The sequence below is a fragment of the Cherax quadricarinatus genome, chromosome 39 (assembly GCF_038502225.1).
Source record: "Cherax quadricarinatus isolate ZL_2023a chromosome 39, ASM3850222v1, whole genome shotgun sequence".
Classification (NCBI taxonomy): Eukaryota; Metazoa; Arthropoda; class Malacostraca; order Decapoda; family Parastacidae; genus Cherax; species Cherax quadricarinatus.
Genome location: NC_091330.1, coordinates 17,778,176 through 17,800,146, shown reverse-complemented (window position 1 = coordinate 17,800,146; position 21,971 = coordinate 17,778,176). Strand labels below are relative to the sequence as shown.

General features: G+C 38.9%; 1 protein-coding gene across 6 annotated transcripts in view; it reads right to left on the bottom strand.

Moving 5' to 3' along the window:
- The window catches only part of LOC128696371 (chloride channel protein 2-like), a 411,833-nt gene that overhangs the window by 16,084 nt on the left and 373,778 nt on the right, over positions 1-21,971 (bottom strand). For all 6 annotated transcript variants that reach the window (XM_070092470.1, XM_070092468.1, XM_070092467.1 and 3 more), the window contains 4 exons: positions 12,779-12,936; positions 2,969-3,222; positions 703-878; positions 337-445 (listed from right to left, as the gene is read on the bottom strand). In XM_070092470.1, coding sequence (XP_069948571.1) covers positions 337-445; positions 703-878; positions 2,969-3,222; positions 12,779-12,936 — 697 coding nt within the window. The remainder of the gene's footprint in view (positions 1-336; positions 446-702; positions 879-2,968; positions 3,223-12,778; positions 12,937-21,971) is intronic.

Below are 21,971 nucleotides of genomic sequence, written 5' to 3'. Positions count from 1 at the left end.
TTATTGGTAGTTAATTATTCATAAAGATGTGGTAACTAAAATTAGGTGAGGTTAATCTAATTTGACTTATGATATCTAACAGATAATTTTTTGTTACTTCGATATGAGGTAATGCACTGTAGCATCTCAAAGACCTAAATTAACCTACATTTATGTATAGCTAACCACCAATAATGAAATTGAATATATAGGCACCTTATGTCTGGTAGCACAGGAGACACTGTCATTGCCTAAATTGCTGGCAACCTCATGGGCTCTGTTTAAGTTAAACACTCTGACTCCTGGGTGCAGGATTCAAAAACAAATAGGATACAATATGAATATTATAACACTTACCAAAGATACCCTTTTAGGAACACCCAAGTTCACACTCTGACTGCTATGAGCATTTGCGTCGCTCAGTAAACTTGTCTTTCTTAACACAGCTTCAAAGGCTTGTCGTAGTCTGTCATAACATAGAAAATAATACTCGTTAAGTACTAGTAAAAAGTTGTCTATAATTTTATACTTCTATTGTTCTCTAAATTTTAATTTAAAATACAGATCTGGAAGGTATTTTAAAAGATGAATAGTGCAGTATCTCCCCTGTTAACCCCCCCCCCCAAAAAGAAAAAAAAAAAGTTTCACTGGAAAGTTTTTCCCCATTTTAACTCCAGCTAGTCACCTATTCATCTTTAATAGGATAATTCTTCTTTTACTTACTTGGAGTCCCCAGCATGGACAGTAGCATAAGGGGTGTGCTGTGGGGATGCAATGGGTGAAGAGGTTGCTGGGTGAAGAATAAAACTATTTGTCTTTTTCAAAATAGATTTCCGTGGCAGGGTATTTCTCTGAGGTGTCTGCTCATTGTCTAGTTCAAGGTCTGAGACAGCTGGAATCTGCAAAGTTAATGTACAGATAACTGATGGATGAACAGTGTTCAGGTATGAAGGAACAAATGCAGTTACACATGCCAATGACCAACCCTGTGCTGCTGTACGTCTTAGGACTAACCTTGTACTACCGACACTAACAATGCTCTTTTCTGTCACATCAAAGATCATAGCCATCCTATTGACTGGTCTTCTGCTAAAACTGTCTTCCCTACTTCCAACTCGAACAGTCGCCGTCTAGTTGAATCCTCTCTAATACACAACTTTCCTTGTATGAACCTTAGCCCTGGCTTCGTCTCTGTAGATGCCTTCCTCTCCCACTACATTATAAAATGCTCCAAACTTCAGAACACCCGTGACTTAACCTGACTCCTCATTTTTTCTTTTTCTTCTTCTCCCTCTTCCCCTTTCCTCTTTCCTTTTCTCCTCTGGGTTGTCTTTCTCTCTTCTGTCTCGTGTTTCTGTTCCTTCTTCATTTATTTCACCACTTCCCCTTTCACGCACCTCTGTGCGCTTGCTCTCCCTCAGTGGGCACCTAGCTCTCTTGCAGTGCTCCCCTTCCTTTGTATTTGACTGGCTCGTCCTCCTTATTTCCCACTTCTACCACTACCACTACTACTACCTCTTCTACTACTACTACTACTACAACTACTGATGAAATTAAGACACATGTGCGGCATCTCGTTGTCTTTGTTGTGGACGTTTCGCCATCCAGTGGCTGGCTGGATGGCGAAACGTCTATGATAGGGATGCCCGGGTGTTGCGCATGTGCCTTAATTTCATCTTGTCGGTATTATATACCATTCTTGTACTACTACTACTACCACCACCTCTTCCTGCCTATATATAGCCGTCCTGCTCCACTTCTGGTTAGTGTGACTTTGTCAATGGTCCAAGTCGGACCGAAACGTCGTCGTAAGCTTCTCTCTTTTATGTGCGGGTTATTTGTGTATCGTTCCAGTCACGGTATTGTGCCTTTTTTGTTATTTACTACTGTACATCTTACAACCTAATCTGCTACATTATTACTGTACATCATACAACCTACCCTGCTACAGTACTACTGTACATCTTACAACCTACCCTGCTACAGTACTACTGTACATCATACAACCTACCCTGCTACAGTACTACTGTACATCATACAACCTACCCTGCTACAGTACTACTGTACATCATACAACCTACCCTGCTACAGTACTACTGTACATCTTACAACCTACCCTGCTACAGTAATACTGTACATTATACAACCTACTCTGCTACAGTACTATTGTACATTTTATAACCTACCCTGCTACAGGACATCATACAACTTACCCTGCTACAGTAATACTGTACATCATACAACCTACCCTGCTACAGTACTACTGTACATCACAACCTACCCTGCTACAGTATTACTGTACATCTTATGATCTACCCTGCTACAGTACAACTATGTATCATACAACCTACCATGCTACAATATTACTGCACATCTTAGAACCAACCCTGCTACAGTATATCTTATGACCTACTCTGCTACAGTACTTCTGTAAATCATAGAACCTACTCTGCTAAAGTATTACTGTACATATTTTGACCTACCTTGCTACAGTACAGTATTACTGTACATCTTATGACCTACCCTGCTACAGTATTACTGTACATCATATGATCTACCCTGCTACAGTATTACTGTACACTTTATGATCTGCCCTGCTACAGTATTACTGTATATCTTATGACCTACCCTGTTACAGTATTACTGTATATCTTATGACCTACCCTGCTACAGTATTACTGTACATCTTATGACCTACCCTGCTACAGTATTACTGTACATCTTATGATCTACCCTGCTACAGTATTACTGTACATCTTATGACCTACCCTGCTACAGTATTACTGTACATCTTATGATTTACCCTGCTACAGTATTACTGTACATCTTATGATCTACCCTGCTACAGTATTACTGTACATCTTATGATTTACCCTGCTATTACTGTATATCTTATGACCTACCCTGCTACAGTATTACTGTACATCTTATGACATCCCTTGATGTTAGTACTTTCCCAATGATGTGGTTTTCCCTGCTCATCACTTACTTCTACTGGGTCAATCTGCAGGGTGACCGAAGATGAATTTTCTTTAGAGGGAGTTTCAACCTTTGTGACCTCAAATCTAGAAGGTCTTCGTTCTTGATTTTTTGAATTCTCCACTATGTCTGTAGTGACAACAGGGAGTTGAGTGAGAGTACTGGTGGGTATGGTAGAGGCGATATTGCCAGTGGTGGAAGCTGGATTTGAAACTGTTGGTGCCGTTGGAAGTGTTGATGGCATCAATAACGAATCTTTCTCTTCTGATAATACAAACGTGAGTATTCGTTAATTAAAAATACAAATTATGGTTTCTTGTCATTTGAATAATATTTTGGGAGAAATGAATACTTCCCTGTAGATGTATTAACTGTCTGATTATTGAGGAAAATAGAGATAGACAGTATAATAACCTATGTGATATATCAAGATATTTTATTAACCCTTTAAGGGTCCATCCCATAGTTCTAACTAAGGCTTTGAAGCCAGGGTCCAAGCCGTAATACTATGTCATGAGCTCAGCTCACTCAGATAAGCTGTGAGCAGTAAATCTGGGCCTAGATATGAGCAAATGCATCTATATGGTAAGTTATTGAACATTAACACCCCTCCTTCAGAGTGCAGGCACTGTACTTCCCATCTCCAGGACTCAAGTCCGGCCTGCCGGTTTCCCTGAATCCCTTCATAAATGTTACTTTGCTCACACTCCAACAGCACGTCAAGTATTAAAAACCATTTGTCTCCATTCACTCCTATCAAACACGCTCACGCATGCCTGCTGGAAGTCCAAGCCCCTCGCACACAAAACCTCCTTTACCCCCTCCCTCCAACCCTTCCTAGGCCGACCCCTACCCCGCCTTCCTTCCACTACAGACTGATACACTCTTGAAGTCATTCTGTTTCGCTCCATTCTCTCTACATGTCCGAACCACCTCAACAACCCTTCCTCAGCCCTCTGGACAACAGTTTTGGTAATCCCGCACCTCCTCCTAACTTCCAAACTACGAATTCTCTGCATTATATTCACACCACACATTGCCCTCAGACATGACATCTCCACTGCCTCCAGCCTTCTCCTCGCTGCAACATTCATCACCCACGCTTCACACCCATATAAGAGCGTTGGTAAAACTATACTCTCATACATTCCCCTCTTTGCCTCCAAGGACAAAGTTCTTTGTCTCCACAGACTCCTAAGTGCACCACTCACTCTTTTTCCCTCATCAATTCTATGATTCACCTCATCTTTCATAGACCCATCCGCTGACACGTCCACTCCCAAATATCTGAATACGTTCAGATATTCAATCTTTCATCACCTAATCTTTTTGTTATCCTCATAACCTTACTCTTTCCTGTATTCACCTTTAATTTTCTTCTTTTGCACACCCTACCAAATTCATCCACCAATCTCTGCAACTTCTCTTCAGAATCTCCCAAGAGCACAGTGTCATCAGCAAAGAGCAGCTGTGACAACTCCCACTTTGTGTGTGATTCTTTATCTTTTAGAAGACCCTCGCATTTACTTCTCTTACAACCCCATCTATAAATATATTAAACAACCACGGTGACATCACACATCCTTGTCAAGGCCTACTTTTACTGGGAAAAAATTTCCCTCTTTCCTACATTCTCTAACTAGCCTCACTATCCTCGTAAAAACTCTTCACTGCTTTCAGTAACCTACCTCCTACACCATACACTTGCAACATACATTGCCCCCCTACCACCCTATACGCCTTTTCCAAATCCATAAATGCCACAAAGACCTCTTTAGCCTTATCTAAATACTGTTCACTTATATGTTTCACTGTGGTCCATACCTTTCCTAAAGCCTCCTTGTTCATCTGCTATCCTATTCTCCGTCTTACTCTTAATTCTTTCAATTATAACTCTACCATACACTTTACCAGGTACACTTATCCCCCTATAATTTTACTCTCTTTTATCCCCTTTGCCTTTATACAAAGGAACTATGCATGCTCTCTGCCAATCCCTAGGTACCTTACCCTCTTCCATACATTTATTAAATAATTGCACCAACCACTCCATATATCCCCACCTGCTTTTAACATTTCTATCTTTATCCCATCAATCCCGGCTGCCTTACCCCCTTTCAACTACTGCCTCACGAACTTCCCCCACACTCACAACTGGCTCTTCCTCACTCCTACAAGATGTTATTCCTCCTTGCCATACACGAAATCACAGCTTCCCTATCTTCATCAACATTTAACAATTCCTCAAAATATTCCTTCCATCTTCCCAATACCTCTAACTCTCCATTTACTAACTCTCCTCTCCTATTTTTAACTGACAAATCCAAGGCTTTCTTAACTTGTTAATCTCACTCCAAAACTTTTTCTTATTTTCAACAAAATTTGTTGATAACATCTCACCCACTCTCTCATTTGACATTGCTTCACCACTCTCTTAACTTCTCTCTTTTTCTCCATATACTCTTCCCTCCTTGCATCACTTCTACTTTGATTCTCAATGCTGCTCCTCTTCCCTCCTGCAGTAACCACAAACTTCTGCTGAACACTCTGACCCCATTGGCTCTCATTAGATATCCTCCAATAGCTGTTTATATCTTACCCTAACTGCCTCCTCTTTTAGTTTATAAACCTTCACCTCTCTCTTCCCTGATGCTTCTTTTCTCCTTGTATCCCATCTACCTTTTACTCTCAGTGTAGCTACAACTAGAAAGTGATCTGATATATCTGTGGCCCCTCTATAAACATGTACATCCTGAAGTCTACAAATCCTGCAGCACGCAGTGCATAATGAGAAAAAAACTGCGACCGTATTTTTGGATTAAAACAGCGATTTTGTGGTGCATTTTCACATGGTTTTTATGGTTGTATTCATGGTTTCTTGGTCTCATTTGATACAATGCAAGATATGTTACAGAAATAGAGATGATTTTGATTGGTTTTAGTATTGAAAATAGCTTATCAAAGTAGTGAAAATGTTCGATTTTTGCTGATGTTCAAGAGTAAATAAATCACGTCACACATCCAATACACATCAGCTGGTGGGTCTAATATACATTTACAAATGCGCTGATATTATTTATACAATTATTACAATATTGCATAACACTAAATCTTCTATTTTTTGGTGTGAATAAAAAATCAATATGGAATTCATCTCTAAAGCCTCGAAACATAACTAATAAACAGAGGAAATGTTATTTTAGTGCCTGCAGTGTTTATTCTGGACCCTATTTTGAAATTGGAATACACGTGTATTGTGAACTTTGTTTGAAATTGGCCAAATTACCAATTTCTGATCACTTTATTGGCAGTTTCTTGTGCTCAATTGATAAAATAGAAGTGATACTAATGAAATAGCAAAAATTTGGTTGACTAAAATGATGTAATTCGCCTAAAATAGAAATCAAAGTGGGCAAAATCGTAAGCTATCATATGCTATCATGAATTCTGCCACGTCAGCAGAATTCATGATAGCGTAATTTTGTCAGTGTTCCATCAAATTTTGTACTTTATGTTTTATTACCTTCAGATAAAGATTCTCTACCATTTCATAAGAAAAACAACAATTTTTTTTTTTTAAATTCTTGGACCCTGTTGACAAGTTTCAGATTGAGAATCTAGATCCTGAAAGGGTTAATGAAAATAACATAACATGCATATTAAGCAGATTTCCTAAATTTGCTTAATATGTGAATTGTAGATAAAAATCCAGATGTACTCCTATAAACCATTTTGGTATTCCATTGTTATTCTGTGGTGTTTGTAAAATATTTTCATTGAAAATAAGCAATAAGTAGTGATCCAAACAAGCCTAAAAGAAAAGCAGTGAGAACAACAATTCAAGAGGGAAAGCGGAACACATGTGTCGGACCTGGCCACTCAATATGGTATGGCGAAATCCATCATATCATCCATATTGAAAAACAGAGACATTAAGAGGAGCTGATGTAACAAAAGGAGTGAAAGTTCTTGCTGTGAAAAGGTCACAGATAATTGAAGAAATGGAAGTTTCATTCAGGACAATGAACTCTGCCTGGAAGAAATTGTGGCCAGACTGTGTGTCAGTCAAAGATCTTGAAGGCTTTGAGGCAGAGCCTGTAGTGAGGGATATTGTTTCTCTGGTCCAGTCCATGGGTTTGGAAATGGACGATGAGAATGTAGAGGAACTGTGAAGGATTATATGAATGAGGTCACCACAGAAGAACTTCAAGACCTGCACAAGGAGCAGCAAGAAGTGGTTGAAGAAACTTCTTCTTCAGAGAAGGGAAGCAGTAAGGGCAACATTTCCACTGCAGAAATTAAGGAACTGTGTTACCACTGGACTCAAACACAGAGCCTGGTGGAAAAATGGCATCCTAAGATTACTGCTGTGCAAAGGAGCATCAACCTGTTCAATGACAATGTCGTTGACCACTTTAGAAAAATTTTGGAAAATCGTCTAAAGCAGACATTGGACAGCTTCTTTAGCAAAGAAAGATGAATCCCCATCATCTTCAAGTGCTACTGCACAGAGACAGAAAAGAGAAAAAACACTAGATGGGCAGTTGCCTGATGTTTTTATGGAAGGTGACACCCTTTCCAAATACTAATAACATCTCCCCACCTTCCTCTTAGGCCATCAGCACTCCCCAGTAAAGGTAAAGTGCAGTTAAATTTTCATTTATTTCATGTACTAACTGTTTTTTATAGTTTTCATGCCTGATTTTATGCATGCAAATATTATTATACAGGTTTAAATAAACAATATTTTCACATAAAATGCTTTATAACTGGTAATTTTTTGGAGTCTGGAATGGATTAATCCAATTTACATTATTTCTTATGAGAAAAATTGATTCAATATTTGTACAATTCACTATTCGCACAGCCTCCTGGAACAGATAAAGTTTGAATATTAAGATACCACTATCATGCAGTCTTAACCCTTTCAGGGTTTCGGCCGTACTAGTACGGCTTATGAGCCAGGGTTTTTGACATACTAGAACGCCTAAATTCTAGCGCCCTCAAATCTAGTGAGAGAAAGCTGGTAGGCCTACATATGAAAGAATGGGTCTATGTGGTCAGTGTGCATGGTATAAAAAAAATCCTGCAGCACACAGTGTGTAATGAGAAAAAAAAAACCTGACCATGTTTTTGGATTAAAACAGCGGCTTTGCACTGTATTTTCGTATGGTATTTATCATTGTATTCTAGTTTTCCTGGTCTCATTTTATAGAATGGAAGACATATTATAGAAATTGAGATGATTTTGACTGGTTTTACAAAGAAAAGTACCTTGAAATTGAGCTCAAAGTAGCAGAAATGTTCGATTTTTACCAAAGTTCAAAAGTAAACAAATCATGCTATGTGTCCAATACACGTCAACTGGTGAGTCTAATATTCTTTCACAAGTGCGCTGATATTATTTATACCATTTCTCCACCAATGCAGTAGTCTGCATAACAGTAAATCTTCTATTTTTTTGTGAGAATAAAAATTCAAAGTGGAAAGCAAAAGAATGTAAGAGGGGCATGGGGATGTGACTAATGAACAGAGGAAATGTTATTTTAGTACCAGGAATGTCTTTCTTGTTTATTCTGGAACCTATTCGGAAATTGGCATCTTTTGAAATTTGTGTGAAATTGGCAAAATTGCTAAATTCTGACCACCGTATTGGATAGTTGAAATCGGTAAATGGGTGGTTTCTTGTACTCATTCGATAGAAAAAATGGAGTTCAAGCAAAACAGTTATGATTTTTGTTGACAAGTATACTGGAATTGGCCGAAAATAGGGCTCAAAGTGGGCAAAATCGCCGATGCGTAAACATCGTTGAGACCAGTAACTTTGCGAGAGCATAATTCCTTAGGTTTTCCATCAAATTTCATACTTTTGGTGTCATTATGATTGGGAAAAGATTCTCTATCTTTTCATACGAAAAAATATTTTTTTTTTTTTGAAATTTGGCCGACCCTAAGAACAAGTCTCTGAGAGGGCCTGTCGACCCTGAAAGGGTTAATGATCCCCCTTATAATTAATAGGCTTTAAACCTACCAAACCAACATTCAATTTTTTGCACTGTCAAGAAACTGCCTTGCTACAGAACTGATGGAGAGGGCACAAAAGTCAACCTAACATATCAAATCAAATTAAGTTTATTCTCTAAAGTGATTACAATGCAGGGTTTACATATTATAGGATATTGTGTGATTTACATAATATAAAATACTAATTACAGAGAGAGCCACTATCACACCTAGCATGACTAGGCATTTTGGGCAGACTAAGATTAATTCAAAACTCTATATTGGTACAGATTTCGGAGCATAGTGGTATTACGGCTAAGTACATGTAATTGCATTACAGTTTGTAAATTTAGCAATGTGAATGGTTTTGTTTTGGTAAAATACATAGTTTCTATATTGGAGTATCACAGGCAAACTTATGACTAGTTCAGATTCATTAGGTAATAGTTGTATGTATTATGTATTTCTATGTTTATAGTCAATTGGATGAGTGTAAGTGCAAATTGTGGGGAAACACAGACATCGAGGGGAGGTCTAGGTTGTTTTTTATGTGTGTACGATAAAAGATAATAGGCGGTTTTCATGTAGTTAGCTGACGGTGGGGTGTGTCAGGGAGATAAGATGTTTTCTAACAGTAGTTCTGAAAGTGATGAATGTGTCTACAGTTCTAGAGTTTTCAGGTAGGGTGTTCCAGATTTTAGGCCCTTTTATGTACATCAAATTTTTTTATAGGTTTAGGTGGACACGGGGAATGTCATGGAGATGTTTGTGTCTGGTGTTATGCCTGTGGGCCCTGTCACAACTGTCAAGAAAGTGTTTTAGGTCAGGATTAATATTGGAATTTAAGGTTCTGTAAATGTAGGTTGCACAGTAGTAAGTATGGATGTTCTGAACAGAGAGCAAGTTTAGATCTATGAAGAGTGGGAGGGTGTGTTGCCTGGGATTGGACTGCACGATTATTCTTACTGCGGCTTTTTGTTGGGTTATTATTGGCTTTAGGTGTGTTGCTGCAGTTGATCCCCAAGCACAAATAGCATAGGTGAGGAAGGGATAAATGAGTGAATGGTATAGTGTAAGAAGGGCAGATTGTGGCACGTAGTAACATATCTTGGAGAGGATCCTAACCGTTTTGGACACTTTTTTTGTTATGCGTTGGATGTGGGTGCTGAAATTCAGGTTGCTGTTGAGGTGCAGGCCTAGGAATTCGCCCTCATAATGTCTGGCAATAAAATTGTTGTCGATCTTAATGTTAAGTTGTGCAACACCTGCTCTGTTACCAAACATAATATAGTAGGTTTTGTCAGTGTTAAGTGAAAGTTTATTGGCTGTCATCCAAGTAGATATTTTGAGTAGCTCCTCATTAACAATGGTGTTGAGGGTGGCAAGATTTGGGTGGGAGATGACATAAGTCGTGCCATCAGCAAAGAGAATGGGTTTCAGGTGTTGTGATACGTTGGGAAGATCACTGATGTATAAGAGGAAGAGCAGGGGACCAAGGACACTTCCCTGTGGTACTCCAGTGTCAAGTAGCCGTACTGATGAGGTTGTGTCTTTAATGGTGACATACTGCTACCTATTAGTAAGGTAGGATTTGAAATATGCAAGTGCATGACGTCTTATGCCATAATGGTCAAGTTCATGGAGTAAGATGCCATGATCTACTGTGTCAAAAGCTTTTCTTAGGTCAATAAAAAGTCTTAATGGATATTCCTTATTTTTCAGTGCTGTGTAAAGCAGATCTAGCATTTTTACAATTGCATCATTAGTGCTTTTATTTTATTTACATTGAAGCATATATGTGAACAGTATTTAGATAAAGGTAGGGAAGTTGTCAATGCATTTATGGATTTAGAAAAGGCATATGACAGAGTGGATAGGGGAGCAATGTGGCACGTGTTGCAAGTGTATGGAATAGGTAGTGAGTTACTAAATGCTGTAAAGAGTTTTTATGAGGATAGTGAGGCTCAGGTTAGGGTGTGTAGGAGAGAGGGAGATTACTTCTCAGTAAAAGTGGATCTTAGGGATGTGTAATGTCACCATGGTTGTTTAACATATTTATAGATGGGGTTGTAAAAGAAGTAAATGCTAGGGTGTTGGGGAGAAGGGTGGGATTAAATTATGGGGAATCAAATACAAAATGAGAGTTGACAGTTACTTTTTGCTGATGATACTGTGCTTTTGGGAGATTCTAGAGAAAAGTTACAAAGTTAGTGGACGAGTTTGGGAGGGTGAGTAAAGGTAGAAAGTTGAAAGTGAACATAGATAAGAGTAAGGTGATGAGGGTATCAAATGATTTAGATAAACAAAAATTGGATATCACATTGGAGAGAAGGAGTATGGAAGAAGTGAATGTTTTCAGATATTATGAGTTGATGTGTCAGAGGATGGGTTTATGAAGGATGAGATTAACCATAGAATTGATGAGGGAAAAACAATGAGTGGTGCATTGAGGTATATGTGGAGACAAAAAATGTTATCAATGGAGGCAAAGAATGGAATGTATGAAAGTATAGTGGTACCAACACTCTTATATGGGTGTGAAGCTTGGGTTGTAAATGCTGCAGCAAGGAGGCGGTTGGAGGCAGTGGAGATAACCTGTCTAAGGGCAATGTGTGGTTTAAATATTATGCTGAGAATTCGAAGTGTGGAAATTAGGAGGTGTGGAGCTAATAAAAGTATTAGTCAGAGGGCTGAAGAGGGGTTGTTGAGGTGGTCTGGCCATTTAGAGAGAATGGATCAAAGTAGAATGACACGGAGAGCGTATAAATCTGTAGGGAGAGGAAGGCGGGGTAGGCGTCATCCTCGAAAAGGTTGGAGGGAGGGGGTAAAGGAGATTTTGTGGGTGAGGGGCTTGGACTTCCAGCAAGCATTCATGAGTGTGTTAGATAGGAGTGAATGGAGACGAATGGTTTTTGGGACCTGATGAGCTGTTGGAGTGTGAGCAGGGTAATATTTGGTGAAGGGATTCAGGGAAACCAGTTATTTTTATATAGCCGGACTTGAGATCTGGAAATAGGAAGTACAATGCCTGCAATTTAAAGGAGGAGTTTGTGATATTGGCAGTTTGGAGGGAGATGTAATAGGATGGTATATATATAAATGGGGCCTTGATGTTATATTCTATGGGGAGTTTATTATATTATTTCAGGTCAGTTTTTATGCTGTATCTTTTTATATGCTTCTAAACTGTTGTATCTGGGCACCTCTGCAAAAATAGTGATTATGTATGAGTGAGGTGAAAGTGTTGAATGATGATTAAAGTATTTTTGTTTTGGGGATTTTCTTTCTTGTTGGGTCACCCTGCCTAAGAGGGAGATGGCCGACTTGGCGAAAAAAAAAAAAAGTGTTAGATAGGAGTGAATAGAGACAAATGGTTTTTGGGACCTGATGAACTGCTGGAGTGTGAGCAGGGTAATATTTTGTGAAGGGATTCGTGGAAATTGGTTACCTGGACTTGTCCTGGAAATGGAAAATACAGTGCCTGCACTTTAAAGGAGGGGTTTGGGTTATTGGCAGTTTGGAGTGACTATCTAAACTGTCATATCTGGGCACATCTGCAAAAATGTGATTATGAATGAGTGATGGTTAAATTGTTGACTGATAATGAAAGTTTTTTTTCTTTCTTTTTGGGGTTTTTTGTTTGGGTCACCCTGCCTTGGTGGGAGATGGCCAACATATTAAAAAAGTATATAACAACAAAAATAATATGATAATAATAATGATTGCCTTCCATTCTCCAGGTGCTATATGACCCCTGTGAGTCTATTGCTTTTACAGGTTTATAGTAATTTAAAGCACTGCATTACAGCCAACATACCTTCACCCACTCCAGCCACCATTGATAAGCTTGGTGAAGGTAATGGAGTTGATTTCATTTTTCTTGCCTCTGCTATGTCAAGTAGCCTCTGCTTTGTCTTTTTCCTTTCCTCTTGTGTGTTGTTTGGCTCCTTCTGTAGCTGCTCAGCCTCAAGAACTCTATAAACATGTAAGACATAAGAGTTACAATGTTTTGATTATCATTATAATCATCAATGTGTTAAATTCTTATGAGTCATGACAGTCTTCCTGACAATGCTTCATCCTAGGTAATACACATTATTCTCATTTTAAAATTATTACTTTCTTCAGCAATTATCAAAACTAAGTTTAAAGGGTTAGTGTCATTTATAAGTTACAACAAAATCCATAAGAAATAAGCAATAAAATTAATACTGTTTAATCATAAGCTTTAGGAACCCAGATGTAAAAATTGCAATATATAGTGGACTCTCATAGGTCACAGGGATTAAGTTCTTAAAATCAGTGCTACATGTGAAATAGTTACTTAAAGTTTGAATAATACATTGGAAAGTAGGATTGCACTCCTGACTTCTTCAAAAACACTAAACAACTTCTTTTAATTTCTTATTTTGTAAAAAATAACAGGTTTTGATACCTTACATTGGAGATGTTGTTTGTTGATTTAGAAGTGTGTCTTGGGGGCATACAGATATTCTGGCCAAAGTACATTTTGTAATTATGTATATTTAATCTAGGATAGCCCAATAAAGTCAATTTGAATGTTTATGCAACTAAAAAGATTATATAACACTCATTTTCCACCTTAAATTTGATGTAGACAGTCACATAAGAGTACATGTAGCTAAAAACATTACAAAAAGCAATTTTTCATATTGTATCTAAAATTCTGGTTGCTAATGAACATTGACCTTGATGTCAGTGGAGTGGGTTGTCGTGGCCCTACTGGGTCAAGGTAGATAGCTGTTGTTAGAGGACTATAGTGGATGGCTGTGGTTCTCAGGCCGAGGTCGACACAAAATTGTTACTTATGGAGTCCTCAGCTATACTGTCATGTATCTCTGCTGTCCTATCACCACTTTAACCCTTAAACTGTCCAAACGTAGATCTACGTCCATGTGCGGGGGGCTCCGAACGTAGATCTACGTTTTTTTACATGCTTTCAAATGGGGAAAATCAAGGTCGGAGTGCTACGCATGTGAACGTAGATCTATGTTTGGACAGTTTAAGGGTTAAGCAGCCTTCACTTACTGGTGATATGGACACTTGATCCCAAGCAACTTTTAAGTTGGTTATTGTATTTGCAATGTTAAATTCATGTCAGAATTCTAGTACTCCAGGGAGAGTTGTCATTTACTGCTGCAAGGAGTTTCTGCACCACCCTGAATGTAGTAGCTCTTAAAATGTCATAATCACTCCTCCATCTATTGATTTTATCAAAGATATTGTATTTGGTGGTACAAATACAATCCTCATACTGCTGGGCTTGAGGATGACCATGAAAATTATCAAGAGTGAGGATAATCTTAAATAAGTGTTTTATTGTAAGGTACATCTTGACTAAGAGAATAAAATAATGCTTGCTCACTTGATAAACAAAGCCTCACTCATCCATTTTTATCTAGCCATACTGCCAAATAACAGGCAAAGCATTTTCGTCTTTACCTCTTAAAACACTGGGACTCTGGGAGTGATAAATGAACATAGGGTTGTACTTAAAATCACCTGATGCAGAGCACACAGGCAAGCTAAAACAATCCTTCACTGCCTTAAATCCAGGTGAAGTTTTATTGCTTACTGAAGCAAGTTCTAGACTGAACTTCCTCAAGAATATTCAATGTCTCATCAGCATTAAACACTTGTTCAGGCTTATAGCTATGGAGAGGAAATATTCACTGCACACCAAAAAGGTTTTCCCTCACAATGTACTGCATGTCATTCAAAATTTAAATAGCGAGTTGTTAAAAATGTAAGTTATGGCTGTGAAAATTATGAAAGTCTATTGTATTTTTATTTCTAAAGAATAAATATATTAAAAATTACAGCTAAACTTGTGATTTTACAAAAAAAATATATTACATCTCTATTCTAAGTAAAATATCTATACATACATTTTCATGCAAAATATCTACTCAAAACATAGTGCACAATAAATGATATAAAATTAAATTTCCTACCACAGCAAATAATCTAAAATGTCTAGCTTAGTAAAATAAGCCCATTTATCTAGAAGACATAATAATCTACAGCTTTTAATTTCCATCTACAATAAGACAAGCACTTGTAATTCATGGCCACCTACCCACAGAATGTATTGCGTCTCTGGATCATTGGCACTTGACTGACCAGATGAAATAAAAGCACAGTACATATGTATTCAAATAATCACACTAGATTTCAATAGCACAAGTTTCAGCAACTCTTGATTTAATGGACTTTGGAAATAGAGAACAAAATCTATTGCGCCAAGTGATTTGGAAACAATGCTGTGCACAGAAATGCCAGTTATTCTTACAATCAAGGCAGTCTCGTCCCTGTCCACCACAACTGCCACTTCCGGCCACTCACTTTTTTCCTATTAGTCCATTAAATCGAGGATTTTCTGTATTAAGTAGGAACTGTATACAGTGGACCCCCGGTATACGATATTAATTCATTCCTGAGAGCTCATCGTATGCCAAAATTATCGGAAGGCGAATTAATTTTCCCCATAAGAAATAATGGAAATCAAATCAATCCGTGCAAGACACCCAAAAGTATGAAAAAAAAATTTTTATCACATGAAATATTAAGTTTAATGCACACAAACTGAAGAAGACATGCACAGTTTGTAGTACTCTACTAACAATAGAATACATGACACTTACCTTTAATGAAGATCTGGTGATGATTGATGGGATGGGAGGAGGGGAGAGTGTCGAACTTATTGTTTGGAAGGAGAATCCCCTTCCATTAGGACTTGAGGTAGCAAGTCCTTTTCCAGGGTTACTTCCCTTCTTCTTTTAATGCCACTAGGACCAGCTTGAGTCAGTGGACTTCTGTCGCACAACATATCTGTCCATAGAGGCCTGTGCCTCTCGTTCCTTTACGACTTTTCTAAAGTGGTTCACAACATTGTCATTGTAATAGTCACCAGCACGGCTTGCAATAGCTGTGTGAGGGTGATTGCCATCCATAAAGGTTTTCACCTTTGTCCACATTGTACACATTTCTTTAATCTGTGAAGTAGGCAACTTCTTCAATTTCTCTATCCCCTTCTCCGAAGCAGTTTCCTCAGGTCTGGCCTCTTGCTGTTGAAGATGATCAAGCAGCTCATCAGTGGTTAGTTCATCATTGTCCTCCTCCACCAACTCTTCCACATCCTCCCCACTAACCTCCAACCCCAAGGACTTCCCCAATGCCACAATGGTTTCCTCAACTGGCATAGGATTCCCAGGGTTAGCCTCAAACCCTTCAAAATCCCTTTTGTCTACACATTCTGGCCACAGTTTCTTCCAAGCAGAGTTCAAGGTCCTCTTAGTCACTCCCTCCCAAGCCTTACCTATAAGGTTTACACAATTGAGGATATTAAAGTGATCCTTCCAAAACTCTTTTAGAGTCAATCAAGTGTCTGTGGTCACTTCAAAGCACTTTTGAAACATAGCTTTTGTGTACAGTTTCTTGAAGTCGGAAATGACCTGCTGGTCCATGGGCTGCAGGAGAGGAGTGGTATTAGGAGGCAAAAACTTCACCTTAATGAAGCTCATGTCCCCAGAAAGTCGTTCTGCCAAGTCTGTAGGATGATCAGGGGCATTGTCTAATACCAGGAGGCACTTAAGGTCTAATTTCTTTTCAATTAGGTAATTTTTCACATTGGGGGCAAATGCATGGTGTAACCAGTCATAGAAAAAGTCCCTAGTGACCCATGCCTTACTGTTTGCCCTCCACAGCACACACAAATTAGCCTTGAGGATATTCTTTTGCCTGAATGCTCTGGGAGTTTCTGAGTGATACACCAATAAAGGCTTCACTTTGCAATCACCACTAGCATTGGCACACATCAGAAGAGTAAGCCTGTCTTTCATAGGCTTATGTCCTGGGAGTGCCTTTTCTTCCTGAGTAATGTAGTTCCTGCTTGGCAATTTCTTCCAAAACAGGCCTGTTTTGTCGCAAATAAACACTTGTTCAGGTTTAAATTCTTCACTGTGTATGTAATCCTTGAATTCCTTCACATATTTTTCAGCTGCTTTTTGGTCTGAACTAGCAGCCTCACCATGCCTAATCACACTATGTATGCCACTACGATTCTTAAGTCTTTCAAACCAACCTTTGCTGGCCTTAAATTCACTCACATTACCACTAGTTGCAGGCATTTTTTCAATTAAATCCTCATGCAACTTCCAAGCCTTTTCACATATGATCGCTTGAGAGATGCTATCTCCTGCTATCTGTTTTTCATTTATCCACCCCAATAACAGTCTCTCAACATCTTCTAACACTTGCGATCTCTGTTTCAAAAACAAAGTTGCACCTTTTGTAACAACAGTTTCCTTGATTGCTGTTTTCCTGGCCACTACAGTAGCGATGGCTGATTGGGGTTTTGTATACAACCTGGCCAGCTCCGACACGCGCAATCCACTTTCGTACTTTGCAATTATCTCTTTTTTCATTTCAATAGTCATTAGCACCCTTTTTCTCGAAGGGTTGGCACTAGAAGCTTTCTTGGGGCCCATGGTGACTTATTTTGCAGAAACAAGCACCAAAAACACTGTGATAATATGGAATGTACCGAAAGTATGCTTAGATGCGAGCACACTGGCTGGCTTGTAAACACTGGCATGCACGGGGCAGTTCAGGCCACACGTGGACACATCCTGGACGAATCGCGTGTGGCAGGTTTTTTAATGAGTGGCGAGGCAAAATTTTTGCATTAAAATGTATCGAATACCGGATTTAATGTATATCGATGCCATCGAATACCGGGGGTCCACTGTATGTACTGATATTTTTAAGTAATAAATTACGTAACATTATTGTAATAAAATACTATATGATACATTTTGTAAAAAAGAATACTGAAAAAATATCATTGAAAATAACAAGTATAATGTGAAATTATTGGTAAAATGATTGGTTATTACGTTGACGTGAATGGGTTTCGTCACATGGTGAGATGTCACAGTGAGGTGCAGGGGGAAGGAAGGAAAATATATGGGAGGCTGTAGCAACAGATGACACCACCACTGTAGTCATGACCATTTACAAGTGTGGTCAAGGTGGCCAGTTTTGAGGGCTATTAAAAAGATTTGGTGAACTATGGTTTGTATTTGCTTGCCAGGAGTGGTAAGATGTGTCTCACCATTTTAACAGGGTGTGCATAAGGGTTGATATTGGGTAGTGGAGTGTTTTTATGAGAAGTGTGTGCCAGCTGGGTGGACCAAGTTGTCAAAATGGTGGCTTAATGACAGTGTTAATATTCTTTTGGTCAGGCTTACTGAGGCTTGCAAAGATGGTGTGGTTAACATGAATTATTCTTACCTGCAAAGAAGCCTGCCATGGTATTTGTGGGTAGAGAGGCACAGTGGTGGATAACAGTGTGAGGTTACTATGTACATACTGTTATGTTAATTATAAGATTAGTTTTGTAGTAATACCTTTTATTTACCCTTCCTTATGATCAAGAAGGAATAATCCCTGTAATGATTTATTTTTTTATAAATTTGCTTATGATATGATCTGGCTTCTAGGATATTTTTTTTTATATTTCATATTTCATTTTCCCTTGACAACAGTATATTATACTCCAGAGCTTGATCCTAACATAACACAAGTAACCTAAATTCAATCACTATCACCATAGTCAATGGTAAACATAATACATATGATGCAAAATACTACTATTTGCAACTACACCAGGCCACGAGCCACCAGGCCCGTGGCCTGGTGGCAAAAGCTCTCGCTTCACATTGTGAGGGGTCCGGGCTCTATTCTTGACGAGGGTTGAAACAGTGGGTGTGTTTCCTTACACCTGCTGTCTATATTCACCCATCAGTATAAAATGGGCACCAGGGTGTTAGTTGAATAGTGTGGGTCACATCCAGGGACAAAACTGACCTAATTTGACCGAAATGCTCTGCATAACATGCTGCTTTCTATATAGTAGTGTGTCAGCCAGGTTATTATTATTAATATATGTAAGCAGTAGGTTGGTAGACAGCAACCACCCAGGGAGGTACTACCGTCCTGCCAAGTGAGTGGAAAACGAAAGCCTGTAATTGTTTTACATGATGGTAGGATTGCTGGTGTCTTTTTTCTGTCTCATAAACATGCAAGATTTCAGATACGTCTTGTTACTTCTACTTACACTTAGGTCACATTGCACATACATGTACACGTTTATGTATACACACTCATCTGAGATTTCTTTGATTTTATCTTAATAGTTCTTGTTCTTATTGCTTTTCCTTTTATATTAACGGGGAAGTGGAATAAGAATCTTTCTTCCGTAAGCCATGCGTGTTGTAAAAGGCAACTAAAATGCCGGGAATGATGGGCTATAAACCCCTTTTCCCGTATCGCCAACTAAAAAGAAAGAGAAGAAAACCGTCGAAGTGGGATGTTTGAATGTGCGTGAATGTTGTGTGAATGATAAGAAAGAGATGATTGTGGATGTTATGAATGAGAAGAAGCTGGAAATCCTGGCTTTAAGTGAAACAAAACTGAAGGGGGTGGGAGAGTTTCAGTAGGGAGAAATAAATGGGATTAGGTCAGGGGTTTCAAATAGAGTTAGACCTAAAGGAGTAGCAATAATGTTGAAGGATAAATTATGGCAGGAAAAGAGGGAATATAAATGAATTAATTCAAGGATTTTGTGGAGTAAAATAATGGTTGGATGCAAAAAGTGGGTTATAGTAAGCATTTATGCACCTGGAGAAGAGAAAAGTGTAGAGGAGAGAGAGAGATTTTGGGAAATGTTGAATGAGTGAGTGGGGAGTTTTGAAGCAAGTGTGAGAGTACTTGTGGTTGGGGATTTCAATGTTAAAGTGGGTAAAAATGCCATGGAGGGAGTAGTAGGTAAATTAGGGGTGCCAGGGGTAAATGAAAATACACAGCCTTTAATTAAGCAATGTGTAGAAAGAGGTTTGGTAATAAGTAATATATATTTTATGAAAAAGAGGATATATAAGTATACAATATATGATATAGCACTTAATGAAAGTAGTTTGTTAGATTATGTACTGGTGGATAAAAGGTTGATGGGTAAGCTTCAGGATGTACATGTTTAAAGGAGGAAGAAGAAGAGGAGGAAGAAGAGGAGGAGGAGGAGGAGGAGGAGGAGGAGGAGGAAGAGGAGGAGGAGGAGGAGGAAGAAGAAGAATACGTAATGATAACAATAATACATAATAATAATACAAAATAATAATAATACATAATAATAATAATACATAATAATAATAATACATAATAATAATAATAGGTAATAATAATAATATGTAATAATAAATGTTCACCCATGACAGTAACAAGATAAGGGGAGATAACATCTGATAAGTGCTGACGTTTGATGAGGGTAAATGAGGGTAGAGCTGATGCCAAAAGATGAGATGAACATCGCCCTCCCTTTGTTTTTGCTGGTATACTAACATTTCTGTCTGTCTATTTGCCTGTCTGTCAAGCTCCCTGTCTATCCATCTAGCTCTCTGTCTCAGAGAGCCACAAGACTGCGTCATCACTTTTACTCACATCTTCAAGCAGAGTATAGCACTTTGTCTGGGTTTCTTGGGTTATCCTAGGTAATTTATACTATGTATACTTGTATTTATGTGTACCTGTGAGACAGAGATAGACAGACAGATAGAATGAGGGAGAAAGATAATTAGATAAAATGGAGGAGGGGAAGCAGCATCCGACCCCATTGTTTTGACAGGCCGGAGGGGGAAAGAGTAATGAGCCAATATGTCACTTTGACAGCTGCCGACTCCTTGTAATTTACACTATGGACGAGGAGGAGGAAGAGTAGGGGGAAGAGGAAGAAGAGGAGGAGGAGGAAGAGGAGGAGGAGGAAGAGGAAGAGTAGGAGGAAGAGGAGGAGGAAGAGGAATAGTAGGAGGAAGATTAGGGGGAAGAGGAGGAGGAGGAAGAAGAGGAGGAGGAGGAAGAGGAAGAAGAGGAGGAGGAGGAAGAGGAAGAAGAGGAGGAGGAGGAAGAGGAGGAGGAGGAAGAGGAAGAGTAGGAGGAAGAGGAAGAGTAGGAGGAAGAGGAAGAGTAGGAGGAAGAGGAAGAGGAAGAGGGGCAACAGATATATCAAATCATTATTTAGTTGTAGCTACAGTTAGAATAAGAGGTAGATGGGACGAAAGGAAAATGGAAACAACAAGAGAGATGAAACTGTATAAACTAAGGGAGGAGGAAGTTAGGGTAAGATATAAGCAACCATTCGCAGAAAGGTGGGCAAGTGCAAGCATGAGTAGTGAGGGGGTTGAAGAGGGTTGGAATGGTTTTAAAAATGCAGTATACAGTGGATCCCCGCATAACGATTACCTCCGAATGCGACCAATTATGTAAGTGTATTTATGTAAGTGCGTTTGTACGTGTATGTTTGGGGGTCTGAAATGGACTAATCTACTTCACAATATTCCTTATGGGAATAAATTCGGTCAGTACTGGCACCTGAACATACTTATGGAGTGAAAAAATATCGTTAACCGGGGGTCCACTGTATTAGAATGTGGGACAGAAGTTTGTGGATACAGGAGGGTGGGTGCAGGAGGAAAGAGGAGTGATTGGTGGAATGATGAAGTAAAGGGTGTGATAAAAGAGAAAAAGATAGCTTATGAGAGGCTTTTACAAAGCAGAAGTGTTATAAGAAGAGCAGAGTATATGGAGAGTAAAAGAAAGGTGAAGAGAGTGGTGAGAGAGTGTAAAAGGAGAGCAGATGACAGAGTGGGAGAGGCAATGTCAAGAAATTTTGATGAAAACAAGAAAAAATTTTGGAGTGAGATAAACAAGTTAAGAAAGTCAAGGGAACAAATGGATTTGTCAGTTTAAAACAGAGTAGGGGAGTTAGTAGATGAGAGCTGGAGGTATCAGGGAGATGGTGGGAATATTTTGAGGAACTTTTAAATGTCGATGAAGAAATAGAGGTCGTCATTTCAAGCACTGGCCAGGGAAGTATAACATCTTTTAGGAGTGAAGAGCAGAATGTGAGTGTGGGGGAGGTGCATGAGGCATTA